Source organism: Rhincodon typus, chromosome 42 (genome assembly GCF_021869965.1).
Source record: "Rhincodon typus isolate 14 chromosome 42, sRhiTyp1.1, whole genome shotgun sequence".
NCBI classification, from domain to species: Eukaryota; Metazoa; Chordata; class Chondrichthyes; order Orectolobiformes; family Rhincodontidae; genus Rhincodon; species Rhincodon typus.
In genome coordinates, this window is record NC_063373.1 from 8186632 (window position 1) to 8200568 (window position 13937).

General features: G+C 42.4%; 1 protein-coding gene across 1 annotated transcript in view; it reads left to right on the top strand.

Annotated features, from left to right (window-relative positions):
• Positions 1-1085: 1085 nt before the first annotated feature.
• Positions 1086-13937, top strand: part of LOC125487576 (zinc finger protein 235-like) — a 14171-nt gene continuing 1319 nt past the window's right edge. Inside the window, exons 1-3 of the mRNA XM_048619385.1 lie at positions 1086-1133; positions 1680-2210; positions 6223-6289. Coding sequence (XP_048475342.1) covers positions 1086-1133; positions 1680-2210; positions 6223-6289 — 646 coding nt within the window. The remainder of the gene's footprint in view (positions 1134-1679; positions 2211-6222; positions 6290-13937) is intronic.

Consider the following 13937-nt stretch of genomic DNA (forward strand, 5'->3'; position numbering starts at 1 on the left):
CGGGAGATGTGGGAGACATGGTTGAGGGCGTTCTCGACCACCGAGGGGGGGAAGTTACGGTCCTTGAAAAACGAGGACAACTGAGATGTACGGGAGTGGAATGCCTCATCTTGGGAGCAGATGCGGCGGAGGCGAAGGAATTGGGAATAGGGGATAGCACTTTTGCAGGAAGGTGGGTGGGAGGAGGAGTATTCTAGGTAGCTGTGCGAGTCGGTGGGCTTGAAATGAATATCGGTTTCTAGGTGATTGCCCGATATGGAGACAGAGAGGTCCGTCCTCCCTGGACTGACCTATCCCCTTCCTAACTCCCTTTACTGGCTCCATCCCCGCCTCCTCGACCTGTTTGTTTCCTCTCCACCTATCCTCTCCTCTATCCATCTTCTATCCGCCTCCCACTCTCTCCCTATTTATTTCAGAACCCCCTTCCCCTTCCCCTCCCCCTTTTCTGATGAAGGCTCTAGGCCCGAAATGTCAGCCTCTCTGCTCCTATGATGCTGCTTGGCCTGCTGTGTTCATCCAGCCCTGCACCTTGTTGTCTCGGATTCTCCAGCATCTGCAGTTCCTACTATCTCCTAGATACTCAGTATCATGGTTTGACCAACCTAAGTTATGTGTTCATTTCTCCGACTGGAGAAAGGATAGATGATATCGATATGAGAAGGAGTGCAGAGGGTGAGGTGATGGCTTGGTGGTATTATTGCTGGACTGTTAATCCAGAGACTCGGGTAATGTTCTGGGGACCCAGGTTAGAATCCCACCACGGCACATGGTGGAATTTGAATTCAACTAAATTCTGTAATTAAGAGTCTCATGATGACCATGAATCCCATTGTCAATTGTTGGACAACCCTACTGTTCATTACTGTCCTTTTGGGAAGGAAACTGCTGACCCAATATCTCTTACGCCACTCGAGACTGGTCTGTCATTCAATAACATCATGGCTGATCTGATTGCAAATTCTGCTTCACTTTTTGTCAAAGGATAACGTTTTGTTTCGGGTCAGTGTTTTTCTCAGCTTTTGCGCTCAATACTTATAAATGCAAGCCATCAAAATCCCATATTTTTTGTAAACTTCTCCATCAATATGGCCTTCAGAGATCTGTGCATGTCAACCACCAGTGTGAACTCCCTGGTGTGTGGTTTTGTGGTGATGGTTTTCCCAGGAACCGGTTACTGTTCTCCCCTTAGTTAGTGCGTGGTGTGAGTTTGGGAGATTCTGTCAACCTTCACTTGAGTTGCAAATATATGAAACCTATTTTGTATCTCCCTTCTTCACCTCTTTCTCTGTCTCCGCTCCCATAGAGAGCAGAGGCTTGTGAAGGCTCAGACCATGTGACAGGTTCAGTTCCCTGCAGTCTATTTGTGAATTCAGTTGGGTTTTTGTTATAATCTAGCAGCTTTCAAGGTCACTTTATTATGTTTTACAGGGTATTGGAAAGGGAGGAGGTTCAGGAATGAAACATCATGTCCAGTCAGAGATAGTTGATTTGTCAGGATGTGAGTAACATCAGCCTTTGAACGTGGAAGGAAAATGCACTGTTCACAGTGGGGACAGACTGTACACATGTGGACAAGGCTTCAGCCAAAACATGAATGCTGTCAAAGTGAGGAGAAATCGTGGAAACGTGTGGACTGTGGGAAGGGATTCAATTATCCATCTGAGCTGGAAACTCACCAGCGAATTCACACTGGGGAGGGACTGTTCACGTGCTGTGATTGCGGGAGAGGACTTACTCAGTTAGCCAGCCTGCAGAGACACCAGTGCGTTCACACTGACGAGAGACCTTTCAAATGTTCGGACTGCGGGAAGTGCTTTAAAGTTTCCCAAGAACTGAAGCGACACCAACGAGCTCACACTGATGAGAGACCGTGTAGATGCTCTCGCTGTGGGACAGGATACAAACAATCATCTGATCTCACTGTACACCAGCGTGTTCACACTAGAGAGAAGCCGTTCACCTGCATGTTGTCTGGGGAGGGATTCACTTGTCTCTCCAGCTTGCTCAGACACGGGAGAGCTCATACTGGGGAGAGACATTTTCAATGTCCAGATTGTGAAAAGTGCTTTAAAAATTCCTGTGAGCTCATTGGCCACCAGTGTGTTCACACTGATGAGAGACCATTCAGGTGCTGTGAATTTGGGAATGGGTTCAGAAGATCATCTGATCTCACTGTGCACCAGTGCATTCACACTGGGGAGAGACCTGCTGTGAGGGTGGGAAGGCTTTCACAACCTTATCCATCCTGCTGAAACCAGCAAGTTCACAATGGAGATAGCTGGTTCACCTACTTTAAGTAGACATCCAACTTTATTTTATCTGTGGTGAGACTTTTTACCTTTTACACCTTTTCAGGTCCCAACCACACTGGATAGAAAACAAAGACGATTTTCCTCATCTCCCCTCTAATCCTTCCAACAGTGACCTTAAATTTGGCCCTTCTACTTTTGAATTTTTAACCAATACCTAGAATGGGTGGGGTAACAAATGGTTGGCCTGGTCAGGCTTACATCTGCTAGGATGTAGAACTGTAAGGTAACTTGATTGAAATATATAGTATCCTGACGTGATCTTGACAGGTAAATATGGAGTGGATATTTCCTCTTACGGGAGAATCTCTAGAATTGGGAATCATACAATTGTAGAGTTGTACAGCGCGGAAACGTACCCTTTGGTCCAACTCGTCATGCTGATCAGACATCCGAAATTAATCTAATCCCATTTGCCAGCATTTGACCCATATCATTCTAAACCCTTCCTGCTCATATACCCATCTAAATCTCTTCACCTCCTCTGACAGCTCATTCCATTCATGCACCAGGCTCTGCTTGAAAATGTCACCCCATAGTTCCCTTTTTAATCTTTCCCCAGTCATCTTAAACCTATGCTCCCAAGGTTTGGTCTCCCCTACCTTGAGGAAAAGACCTTGTCTATGCACCCTATCCATGCTCCTCGTGATTTTCTAAACCTCTGGAAGGTGACCCTTCAGCCTCTGATGCTCCAGGGAAAATAGCCCCAGCACCTTCAGCCTGCCCCTTTAGCTCAAACCCTTCAACCTGGCAACATCCTTGTAAATCTTTTCTGAACCCCTTCAAGTTTCATAGCATCCTCCCGATAGCAGGGAGACCAGGATTGCAAAAGTGGCCGAACCAATGTCCTGTATAGCTGCAACGTGATTCCCCAACTTCTATATTCTATGCACTGACCAATAAAGGCAAGCATACCAAACGCCTTCTTCACTATCCTATCTACCTGTGACTCCACTTTCAAAGAACTGTGAACCTGCACTCCAAGATTCAGCAACATCTCCCAAGGCCTTCCCATTAAGTGTATAAGTCCTGCCCTAATTTACCTTTCGAAAATGCAGCACCTCACATTTATCTAAATTAAACACCATCTGCCACTCTGCAGCCCATTGGCCCATCTGATCAAGATCTTGTTTTACTCTGATGTAGCCTTCTTCGCTGTCACTGTGCCTCCAATTTTGGTGTCATCTGCAGACTTACTAACTATACCTCCTATGTCCACATCCAAATTGTTTATATAAATGATGAAAAACAGTGAATCCAGCACTGATCCTTGTGGCACACCGCTGATCACAGGCCTCCAGTCTGTAAAGCAATTCTCAGCACTGCCTTCTGTCTCCTACCTTCGAGCCAATATTGTGTCCCAACTGGCTAGCTCTCCTTGGATTCCATGTGATGTAACCTTGCTAACCAGTCTACCAGTTTGTCAAATGCCTTTCTGAAGTCCATGTAGACGACGTCCTCCTCTCTGCCCTCATCAATCTTCTTCGTCACTTCTTCAAAAAACCCAATCAAGTCAGTGAGACATGATTTCCCACAAACAAAGCCATACTGACAATCGCTAATCAGTCCTTGCTTTTCCAAATACATGTAAATCCTATCCCTCAGGATCCCCTCCAACAACTTGCCCGCCACTGATGTCAGGCTCACCGGCCTATAGTTTCCTGCCTTTTCCTTACCTGCTTTCCTAAATAGTGGTACCACGTTCGCCACCATCCAGTCATCCGGTACCTCACCTGTGGCTATCGATGATACAAACATCTCAGCAAGGGGCCCAGCAATCACTTCTCTAGTTTCCCACAAAGTTCTGGGGCACACCTGACCAGGTCCTGGGGATTTATCCACCTTAATGCGTCAGTGCTTACAAATTAGGAGTCACGTATTTAAAACAGATCGGGTGAAATCATAAAAGCCGGAAGAACTGTGGATGCTGTAAATCAGGAACAAAAACAGAAGTTGCTGGAAAATCTCAGAACTGAGGAAGGGGTCACCAGACCTGAAGCGTTAACTCTGATTTTTTTTTTCTTTGCAGATGCTGCCAGACCCACTGAGATTTTCCAGCATCTTCTGTTTTTGTGTCGGGTGAAATTATTTCTTTTGTAGGGTTCTGGTTGTATGGGACTCTCTTTCTGTTGAGGTGGTAGAGGCAGGTTCTTGAATGTTTTAAAGGCAGTGACGGATAGATTCTTGTTAACCAAGGAGGTGAAAGATTATCGGGGTAGGCAGGACTGTGGATCTGAAGTTACAATAAGCTGAGCCAACTTAGCAGGTCATCCTCATTACTGTAACCTGAATCCACATAATTTAGTCACGTCTTGCCCTGTTTTTTATTTCCTGAGGTTTTAAAAAAAACACTATTCTCCTCCTCAAACCAAAAGTTGCGAAGTAAATGTACAAAGGACCTAGGTGTCCTCATCAATAAATCTGTGAAGGCGAACATGGAGGTACGCCGAGCTATGAGGAAAGCCAACAAAATGCTTGAAAAAAGAACTTGCTGGAGAAACACAGCAGTCTGGCTGCATATGTTGGAGAGAAAGCAGAGTCAACATTTTGGGTCCAGCCTCACATGAACTAGTAGTAGCTGGGAAAAGATGGTATGTATGCTGAAGATGGTGAGGGTGGTGAAGGAATCAGCAATAGATGCAGTAGGAGCCCAGGGACAAATAAAGACATCAAGGCAGACACAGGGCTGGATAATAGTGAGCCAGGGAGAAAGAAAAGCTGCTAATGGGGACCACAGGTAGGCGAAAATGGGTTGGCCATGATGTAAACAGCCCACATGATGACAGGGTCTGGGATGTGGTCTCGGTAAAGGACATGGAAGAACGTGTTCAGGATGTAAACTTATTGAACTCGATATTCAGTCCTGAAGGCTGCAGGGTCCCCAAGCGGAAAATGAGATGCTCTTCTTCCGGTTTGCACTTAGCATCACTGGAGCACTGCAGCAGGCCCAAGACAGAAACGTTGGCTGGTGAGCGTGATGGTGTGTTGAAGTGACAGGTAACCAGAAGCTCTGGTCATTTTTCTGGAAAGAATGTAGGTGTTCTGCAAAGCAGTCATCCTGTTTGCATTTGGTCTCCCCAGTGTAGAAGAGACCATGTTGTGAGCAGCGATTACAGTAGACTAGATTGCATGAAATGCAGGTTAAGCACTGCTTTACCTGGAAGGTGTGTCTGGCCCCTTGGATAATGATCCCTGTAATCTGGCATTCCTCATGGCCAATCCACCTGACCTGCACACTGTGAAACTGCGAGAGGAAACTGGAGTACTGGAAGTAAACCCACGCAGATATGGGGAGAATGAGCAAACTCCATGCAGGCAGTCACCAGAGGATGGAATCAAACCTGGGTCCCTGGCGCTGTAAGCTAGCAGTGCTAACCATTCAGCCACCATGCTACTCCAGTTGCTGAGTTAAGCCTACTGTTTCCACCAATTTCCTTTTTTCTACCTAAATGGCCCCATTGTTCCTCTGAGTATTTGCTTCTTTCGAATACTATTGTAGTTCCTTCCATGTTACTTGTCGTGCAAATTGGCATGCTTTGATGAGCTAGCATTTCATTACATACGTGGAGTCAAAAACAAGTACAGTCTGCAGTTGAAACTGACTGGGGATAACTGCGTCTTTAATGCAGATATATTCCACAATATTCCAAAGTCATTAATTCCAAACTTATTCTCACAACATTTTTAAAATTTAATATTACTTCCATTGTCAATAGAAATATTTAGGTTTTATTGTCACGTGTACTCAAGTATGGGGACTAGAGTACAGTCACAACTGTACAACGTCGCCAAATTTATCAGCAAATTTGTTAGGAAATAGGATGTTCTTTGCATCACAAAAGGAGGAGCTAGGTGATGCAAAACTTAGTTTTGAAGAATGGTCACTTTCCTGATACTTTGTTTTTGCTTAAAGCCAAACGAAGGTTCAACAGCTCCTCCAATGAACAGAATATGCAATTACAGTGTAACAAGTTTACGAGGTAGGTTCCATTATAAATGTGGATACAACAATTTGGAGTAATAGGTAACAGAACAGTAGGTGCTCGGAGGTAAAGAAGGCAAAGTTGCAAGCATGTCATTATTTTGACATGAACTTGTTAACTGATGGACATTTCCAGGCTTGCTAGGCCAATGGGACAAGCACATTTGAATAAGGCAATAAACTGAAGACATAAAACTACATCTGGGTCTGACTGCATTAGTGCAGGGGCTTTCTAAGGCTATCTGAAACTCACTAGGGTCACCAAGGGGAGCGCAGTGCAGGGATTATCGATGGGGCTATGAAATTCACATTGAAAAACCTTCAAATATTGAACCAAGTTCAAAGATTTTGCTGACAGGTCTTGCTCAGAGTGTAATTTTATTGATGTAGAGACAATTTTCAAGACATTAAAAGGTCAATTTGGACCTTTATTTACTTTATCTGTACTTCCCAACTGTTGGCCTTCTCAGCAGCGTGGGAGCAGCTTCTACAGTTCTAGTGTAAACTTCTGATTAGGAACCAGTTGAGCAGTACTGACACCAAAATCACCACCATCATTGCTCACCAAGGAGGGAGACGAACAGAGAGCTCAAACTCATTGAGGCAATATCCCCAAAACAATCTGCACTGACTGAAGATCGGGGTGGACTAATCAAGGTATTCAAGATATTAACAGGGAAAGACAGGGCAGATCAAGATAAACTATTTTCACTGATTGAAGATTCTAGAACCCGGAGGCATAATCTGAGAATTAGAGCCAGGCCATTCACGAGAGATGTTAGAAAGTGTGAGAAGTGGCGGTTGATGCTAATTCAATTGTCAAATTTAAATCTGAGGTAGACAATTTTTTTCTTACAAGCAAAAGTATTCAGGGGAATGGGCCCAAGGCAGGCATATGGAATTAGACCACAGATCAAGCATGATCTTGTTGAATGGTGGAGTAGGCTCAAGGGACTGAATGGCCTACTCTTGTTTAAATGCCTGTTGTGCTGAATTAATGCCCACCTTCTGTATTTTATATTTAAGGTCAATGGATCAGCGACGATTATTAAGGATTTTGATGAATTTTTCTAATCATGCTTTTGTGAGAGTCCAAATTTCCCATTTGGTTGCAGAAATGCACTATTATTATGATACTGTATCACCTAATGAAGGTGTAATGAGATTGAAGAAGGGTCTTGTGAAAACTTAGAAGTAGCCCTCCAGAAAATCTCAAGAGAGGTTTGGTTTTGAGGGGTTGACCCTTGCATAACCTCTAACAGCACTCCTAAAGTACTGAATAATCAAGGGGCAATAGTGGGGGAGGAAATAAATCAAATAATTATCACTAGAGAAAAATTACTAAGGAAATTATTCGACCTAAAAGCTGATAGCTTCCCTGGATCTGATGGGTTGTGTCTGAGGATATTAAAGGAATTAGCCAAAGAGACAGTGTATACATGGTTGTAACCTTCCAAGAATCCTTAGCTTCTGGAGAAATCCCAAAGGATTGGAGATACAAAATTGGGTCAGTTAGCTTAAACTTTGTTGTTAGTAAGATGTTAAGAGTCTGTAACTAGTGGAGTACCACAGCGATCAGTGCTGGGACCTCTGCTGCCTGTGGCAGCAGGATTTGGAGGAAAACGTGGCTGGTCTAATTAGCAAGTTTGCAGACGATACAAAGATTGATGGAGTTGCGGATAGAGAGGAGGATTGTCAGAGAATACAGCAGATATAGATCATTTTGAGGCATAGGCAGAAAAATGGCAGATGGAGTTTAATCCAAACAAATGTGAGGTGATGCATTTTGGAAGGTCAAGTACAGGTGGAAATTATACAGTGAATGGCCTATACAGTGAATGGCCAGCACCCTTAGGAGTATTGGTATGCAGAAGGATCTGAGTGTGCAGGTTCACAGATCACTGAAGGTGGCAGTGCAGGAAGAGAAGGTGGTAAAAAAAGGCCCATGGCATGCTTGCTTTCATTGGAAATGGTATTGAGTATAAGGGTAGGCAAGTTATGCTGCAGCTTTATAGAACTTTAGTTAGGCCACACTTTGAATATTGAGTACAGTTTTGGTCACCATGCTACCAGAAGGATGTGGATGCTTTGGAGAGGGTATAGAAAAGGTTTACCAGGATATTGCCTGATTTGGGGGATTTTAGCTATGAAGAAAGGTTGGACAGACTGGGTTTGTTTTCTCTGGAATGGAAGAAGTTGAGGGGCAACCTAATATAAGTTTATAAAATTGTGAATGGCATAGATAGAGTGGAAAGTACGAAGCTTTTTCCCCAGTGGGGAGGGGTCAATGACTCGGGGACACTGGTTCAAGGTGCGGGGGAGTTTAAAAGAGATGTGCTGGACACGTTTTTCACACAAAGGGTGGTGAGTGCCTGGAACGCACTGTCAGAGAAGGTGATGGAAGCAGACACAGTAGCAGCATTCAAGAAACATCTGGGTGAACACATGAATAGGAAGGGATTAGAAGGATATGGATCCTGTAAGTGAAGACAGTTTTAGTATGAAAGGGCAAAATGTATCAGCGCGGGTTTGAAGGGCCAAATGTATTGTTCTTTGTTTTATAATTGCTAAATTGGACCTGTGCATTTTGAATTGAACCTGATCAAGATGTGCTTGACAGACTGGAACATAATATAACAGTTCTCACAAGGTCCCATCTACATTGGAAGTAATCAAAAAACTGGCCCTGTGAACGCAATATGAAATTTTTGGATGTGCCAATAATCCGTGTACAGACTGTTGCTTTAAAGAGATCATACAGTTTATCCCTTCTCTCAGTTATCAATACTGCAGTCCTGATGTACTCCATCTTTTTGGTATTGAGTCCAACAATTTGGTCAGATTCAATGGGATTGTCTATTTGGGGTACACAATTTTGAAGGAGTCAGTTAGCTCAGTTGACTGGATGGCAGTTTTTTTGGTTCAATTCCTACACTGGCTGAGGATATCATGAAGGACTCTCCTCCTTAACCTCATACCTCGCCTGAGGTGTAGCGACGTTCAGGCCAAACTATCACAAGTCGTCACCCTGTAATGAGAGAGCAGTCCCTGTAATGAGAGAGCAGTTGTATGGTCTAGTAACAGTGTGGCAACTTTACTTTCATTGAGTTAGAGTGTCTCACCCTTCTTTCAAGGGCATTAATCTTCCATTTTACCAACAAAATATTTTCAATGAATTTCTATCTTATTTTCTCCACTTTAACAGTCTCATTTCTCATTTTCAATTGCACAGCTTGTTTACATTGTAAGTACACTGTTTTCCTTGAGCAGTATCATTTTCTCCCCTTTTTATGGTTTATTGTTATCATCCGAAGTTAAATATTTGTTTGTTGTGTTCCTGATGCCATTATTACATGAGAACTATCTCTTTAATTGCACTTCGATTGTATTTTGAGCACTATACCGGTCACTTAATTACCACACTGCAAATGTATCTTTTTATTTTATCTGCACAGCTATTGAGGTACCTGGTGTACTGCTTGTTGCTTCTGATGGAATATTAACAGCAGTGCCTTGATAGTTCAGTTAGATTTTATCTTCTACTCTCATTTGTCACATCTTTCATTGGTTTCGCACAAATGCAACACCCTGGGTGGTGCAAAGCTCAGTCAACACTGAAGACTTGCAGTCGGATTTGAAGCCAAAATCATTGGACTTAAAAGAGAGAACATTGCCAACAGAGCTGTACTTGGACTTTATCTATTCTGTTGCTTTATTGTCTGTCACAAAACAATGTTGCATTAGCTTAAAATCATTATCAGGTGCAATCCCAGATTTCTTTCTGTTTAGAGATGAGTTTTCTCTTTAAGTGCTGTCTACCTGGATATCTGCTTCAATGTGAAACTGTTAGGATTTCTTTACATTCAATGTCATCTGCTTCTTTCTGGCCATTTCCTTGTTTAATATAATATTACTGCTTCTTCAATCTGCTAATGTTTCAGACTACTTTTAAGCTTTCGTTCCTCTGTACAAATTGCCTGAGAGCAGAAAAAAATGAATTTCAGGCAACTGAAAGGCTGTCAAAACTGAGAATATGTCTTTATTGCCACTGTTACATAATACTCAGAGTTTGCTGCCAATTGGAGATTTTTTTTTGTCTGGAGTTGAATAGAAATATTTTCAGTTCAACGTTTGGACTCTCTTCTCTCTTTGCAATTACTTGCAGAAGTTAAGCACAACCAAATGTCTGTTTCTGTGTTTCTTTGGCTGCATCTACATTTGTTGATACCACGTATTCACTTACATCTCTTTTTCATTGCTAACATTTCAGTGATTGTTATCCTGCCACGGGAAAGCTGTGATCTTTCCAAACACATCACATATTTTCAGGTATCCAGGGTGGTGATGGATGTTCTGGTCATTTTGATAGCTGGGATATTAAACCAGATTGTATTTATTTCCCAATGACATTCCTGTCCATTACCCCAGTCTGTAGTGCCAGTCTTGAGTTAATTTATGGAGTCAGAGATTCTTCTGTCTGGGTAACTGTCACTTTTGGTTTTGATCAATTCATTGCCATTTGTTGCCAGATGCTGAAAATAAAATATTGCACCGAGAAAGTATCACCTGTGGTTATAGCAACTGCCTGCACTCTGAGCTGGATCAGAAATATCTCTTTGTACTTTGTACTTTGTTTATGAGCCTTCCTTTATCACTAACAATGTACCTTTGTTTGCAGCCTCCAATCAATATATTATACCTCACCCTTTTGGGTTGCATTTGACTGGTTAATCATAATTTTCAACCCTTGTCTTCCATTCATTCTGATTTTGCTGCTCAATGTCCACACTGTCAGGCATATTGTATTGGCCAGTAGAGCCCACAGGAGACTCTGGAGCAGGAGCAATGGAGAGAAGCAGAGTGACACAGAGATGTAAAAATGGAGGAAGTCCATTGTTTTTGTCATCTCGGGCACTTTCCTCTTGTCGTATTTGTTGGTTCTGCTGACTTTCCTCTGTGATCAAATTGCAAATGTCATTTATTTCTCAGGTTCAAATTACAATGAATTAAACTTTATTCTTGAGGGAGGTTGGTAAATGCTTCAGCTTTTGAATTCTTGCAACAACCCAGAGTAAATTCAGAGAGCAGTTAAAGAAATTGGTGGAATTTAAATAGTGATCACAATAAAATGCAATTTGAGTTCAACATTATTGTCTGTCAATTCCTTTTTCATTCATTCACACATGTCATCTTGATTAGGCTGTCCTCATGAATTCTGCTGCTTTACCTTCTGTAGTGCGATCAGCAGTCCCTGGAGATACAACTGTACTTGTTCGTACAGACACATGGAATTAGAGAGACAAGAAGAGATTCAAGAAGGAAAATGTGGTGAAAACCAAGATTTGTCTAGTCTGACTATCTCAATCTTGCATATAATCTCATGTTAAAAGAGTATGATGATCTGGGATATGAGAATTGTATAAAACAGTACATGATGACAACTCCCAAAGTCCTCTGTTCAGTTTGCTCAGCCATTCAACAAGATTGGTTAGGACCCTTTTGGAATACTGCAAGAAATTCTGGTCTCCCTGCTTAGGAAAGATATTGTGAAACTTGGGAAAAAATTTACGAGGATGTTGCCAGAGTTGGATGGTTTGATCTCTAGGGAGAGGCTGAATAGGCTGGGGCTATTTTTCCTGGAGCTTCAGAAGCTGAGGGGTAACCTTATAAAGGTTTATAAAGTCATGAGGGGCATGGATAGAGTGAATAGCCAAGGTCTTTTCCCCTAGAGGACATAGGGAGAGGGGAAAGATATGAAAGGGATCTAAGAGACAACTTTTTCATGCAGAAGGTGTTACTTGTATGGAATGATCTGTCAGAGGAAGTGGTGGAGGCTGGTACAATTACAACATTTAAAAGGCATCTGGATGGGTACATGAATAAGAAGGGTATGGGGGATATGGGCCAACTGCTGGAAAATGGGACTAGATTAATTTAGGATATCTGGTGAAGAAGATTTCAGCTATCAGTGAGACTGGAAATGCACCAAGATAACCAAACTGGTTAGATTATGCTTGGAGAGCTGTGTTCAATTCTGGGCTGCATGCTTTTGAATGGTTCAAGAATCTTGGAGTGAGTAACAACTGAATTCCAAGGTTCAAACTAACAGGGCGAGAATACACCAAAGAGTCAGAGTCCTTAAGGAACAGTGCTGGCCCTTGCGTCCATGCTTACTGTCTACAACAACCCAGTCACACTCATTCCTGCATTCTATCCTTGCATGATATTTCTCTCAAATGCTGATTCAATTTCATTTTGAAATCAATCAGTGTCTTTTTCCAACCACCATCAGGGGCGGCAAGATCTAGAACATTACCATCAATTGTGTGAAAGTGTTCTTATAACATCTTCCCCACTCTGTTTCTTTCTCAGAAACTTCAATCTGTCTCTAATCTATGTATAATCAGCTAATGGGAATACATTGACTTTTTTTTACCTTATTTAAACATGTTGTAAATCTTGTAACTTAATCAAATCTCTTGTCAGCCTGCTTTGCTGAATCCATTCTGATAAATCTCCTCTGCACACTCCTGAGGATCTCTCAACCTTTATTAAAGGTGGTGACCAGAAATGGACACAAAACTGGAACTGTTGCCTAATGAGAGCTTTATTAATGTACAATATTACTTGCCTTCTTCACATTACCAATATCTATGAAGCTCGAGATCGAATTTGCTTTGTCCCTCTACCTTCAAAGATGTATGCACATGAAACAGAAATCCCTTGATCCCTGCATACTCCTTAGAATCGTATCATTAATTATATATTGCCTCTATCTATCCCTTCTGCTAAAATACATCACCATATTATGAGGGAGTTATGCCCTAGAATTTGAAAATTAAGTGATGGTTTTGACCAAGGATTTTGTTTTGTGATTGGTGACTGACCGGGGAGTGAGACGAGAACTATTTCCATTGGGTGGGAAATGAAGGGTGAGCAGCCACAATCTCACATAGCATCAGGTTCCAGCTTCTTTTCAGGGAAGTGTTCCAAGTGCTGACAACTGTCCTATGGTGCAGAAACTGCTGAACTCCATGTTGAGTCTAGAAGCTTGGAAAGTGCTGAATTGAAGGCTGTTCCTTGGAGCATTGCAGGAGGCCAAGGTCAGAGTGGGAGTGGGGCAGAAAATTAAAATGACAAATGACCAGATACTCAGGGTCCGGTTTGCAGACTGAATTTTATATTGTTCCGCAAAGTAATTGCCGAACTTATGTTTGGAGTTCCCAAAGTAGCACAGATCCCATTGTGAGCATTGAGGACAGTAATTAAAATGCAGAAAGTACAAATGAATCATTGTTTATTTGTGTCTTGCAAAAGCTTGAGGACAACCTATAAAGAGATGCTTCATTTGTAGGTAGGTTATAAAGTGCAGCAAACTGATTGACAAAATATTAAATCCTAATCCCAGCTGTAGGTTACAATCAATCCCAGCTATCAGAATGAATACTGTTCAGTCCTGGATGTGGTTAACAACATAATCCAATTACTGTTGTCACTCTGATCTCATTGGTTTTTCAGAAGGTTGTCTGATCGATTACAACAAGGTGCAGAGCTGGATGAACACAGCAGGCCAAGCAGCATCATAGGAGCAGGAAGGCTGACGTTTCGGGCCTAGACCCTTCATCAGAAATGGTCTAGGCCCGAAA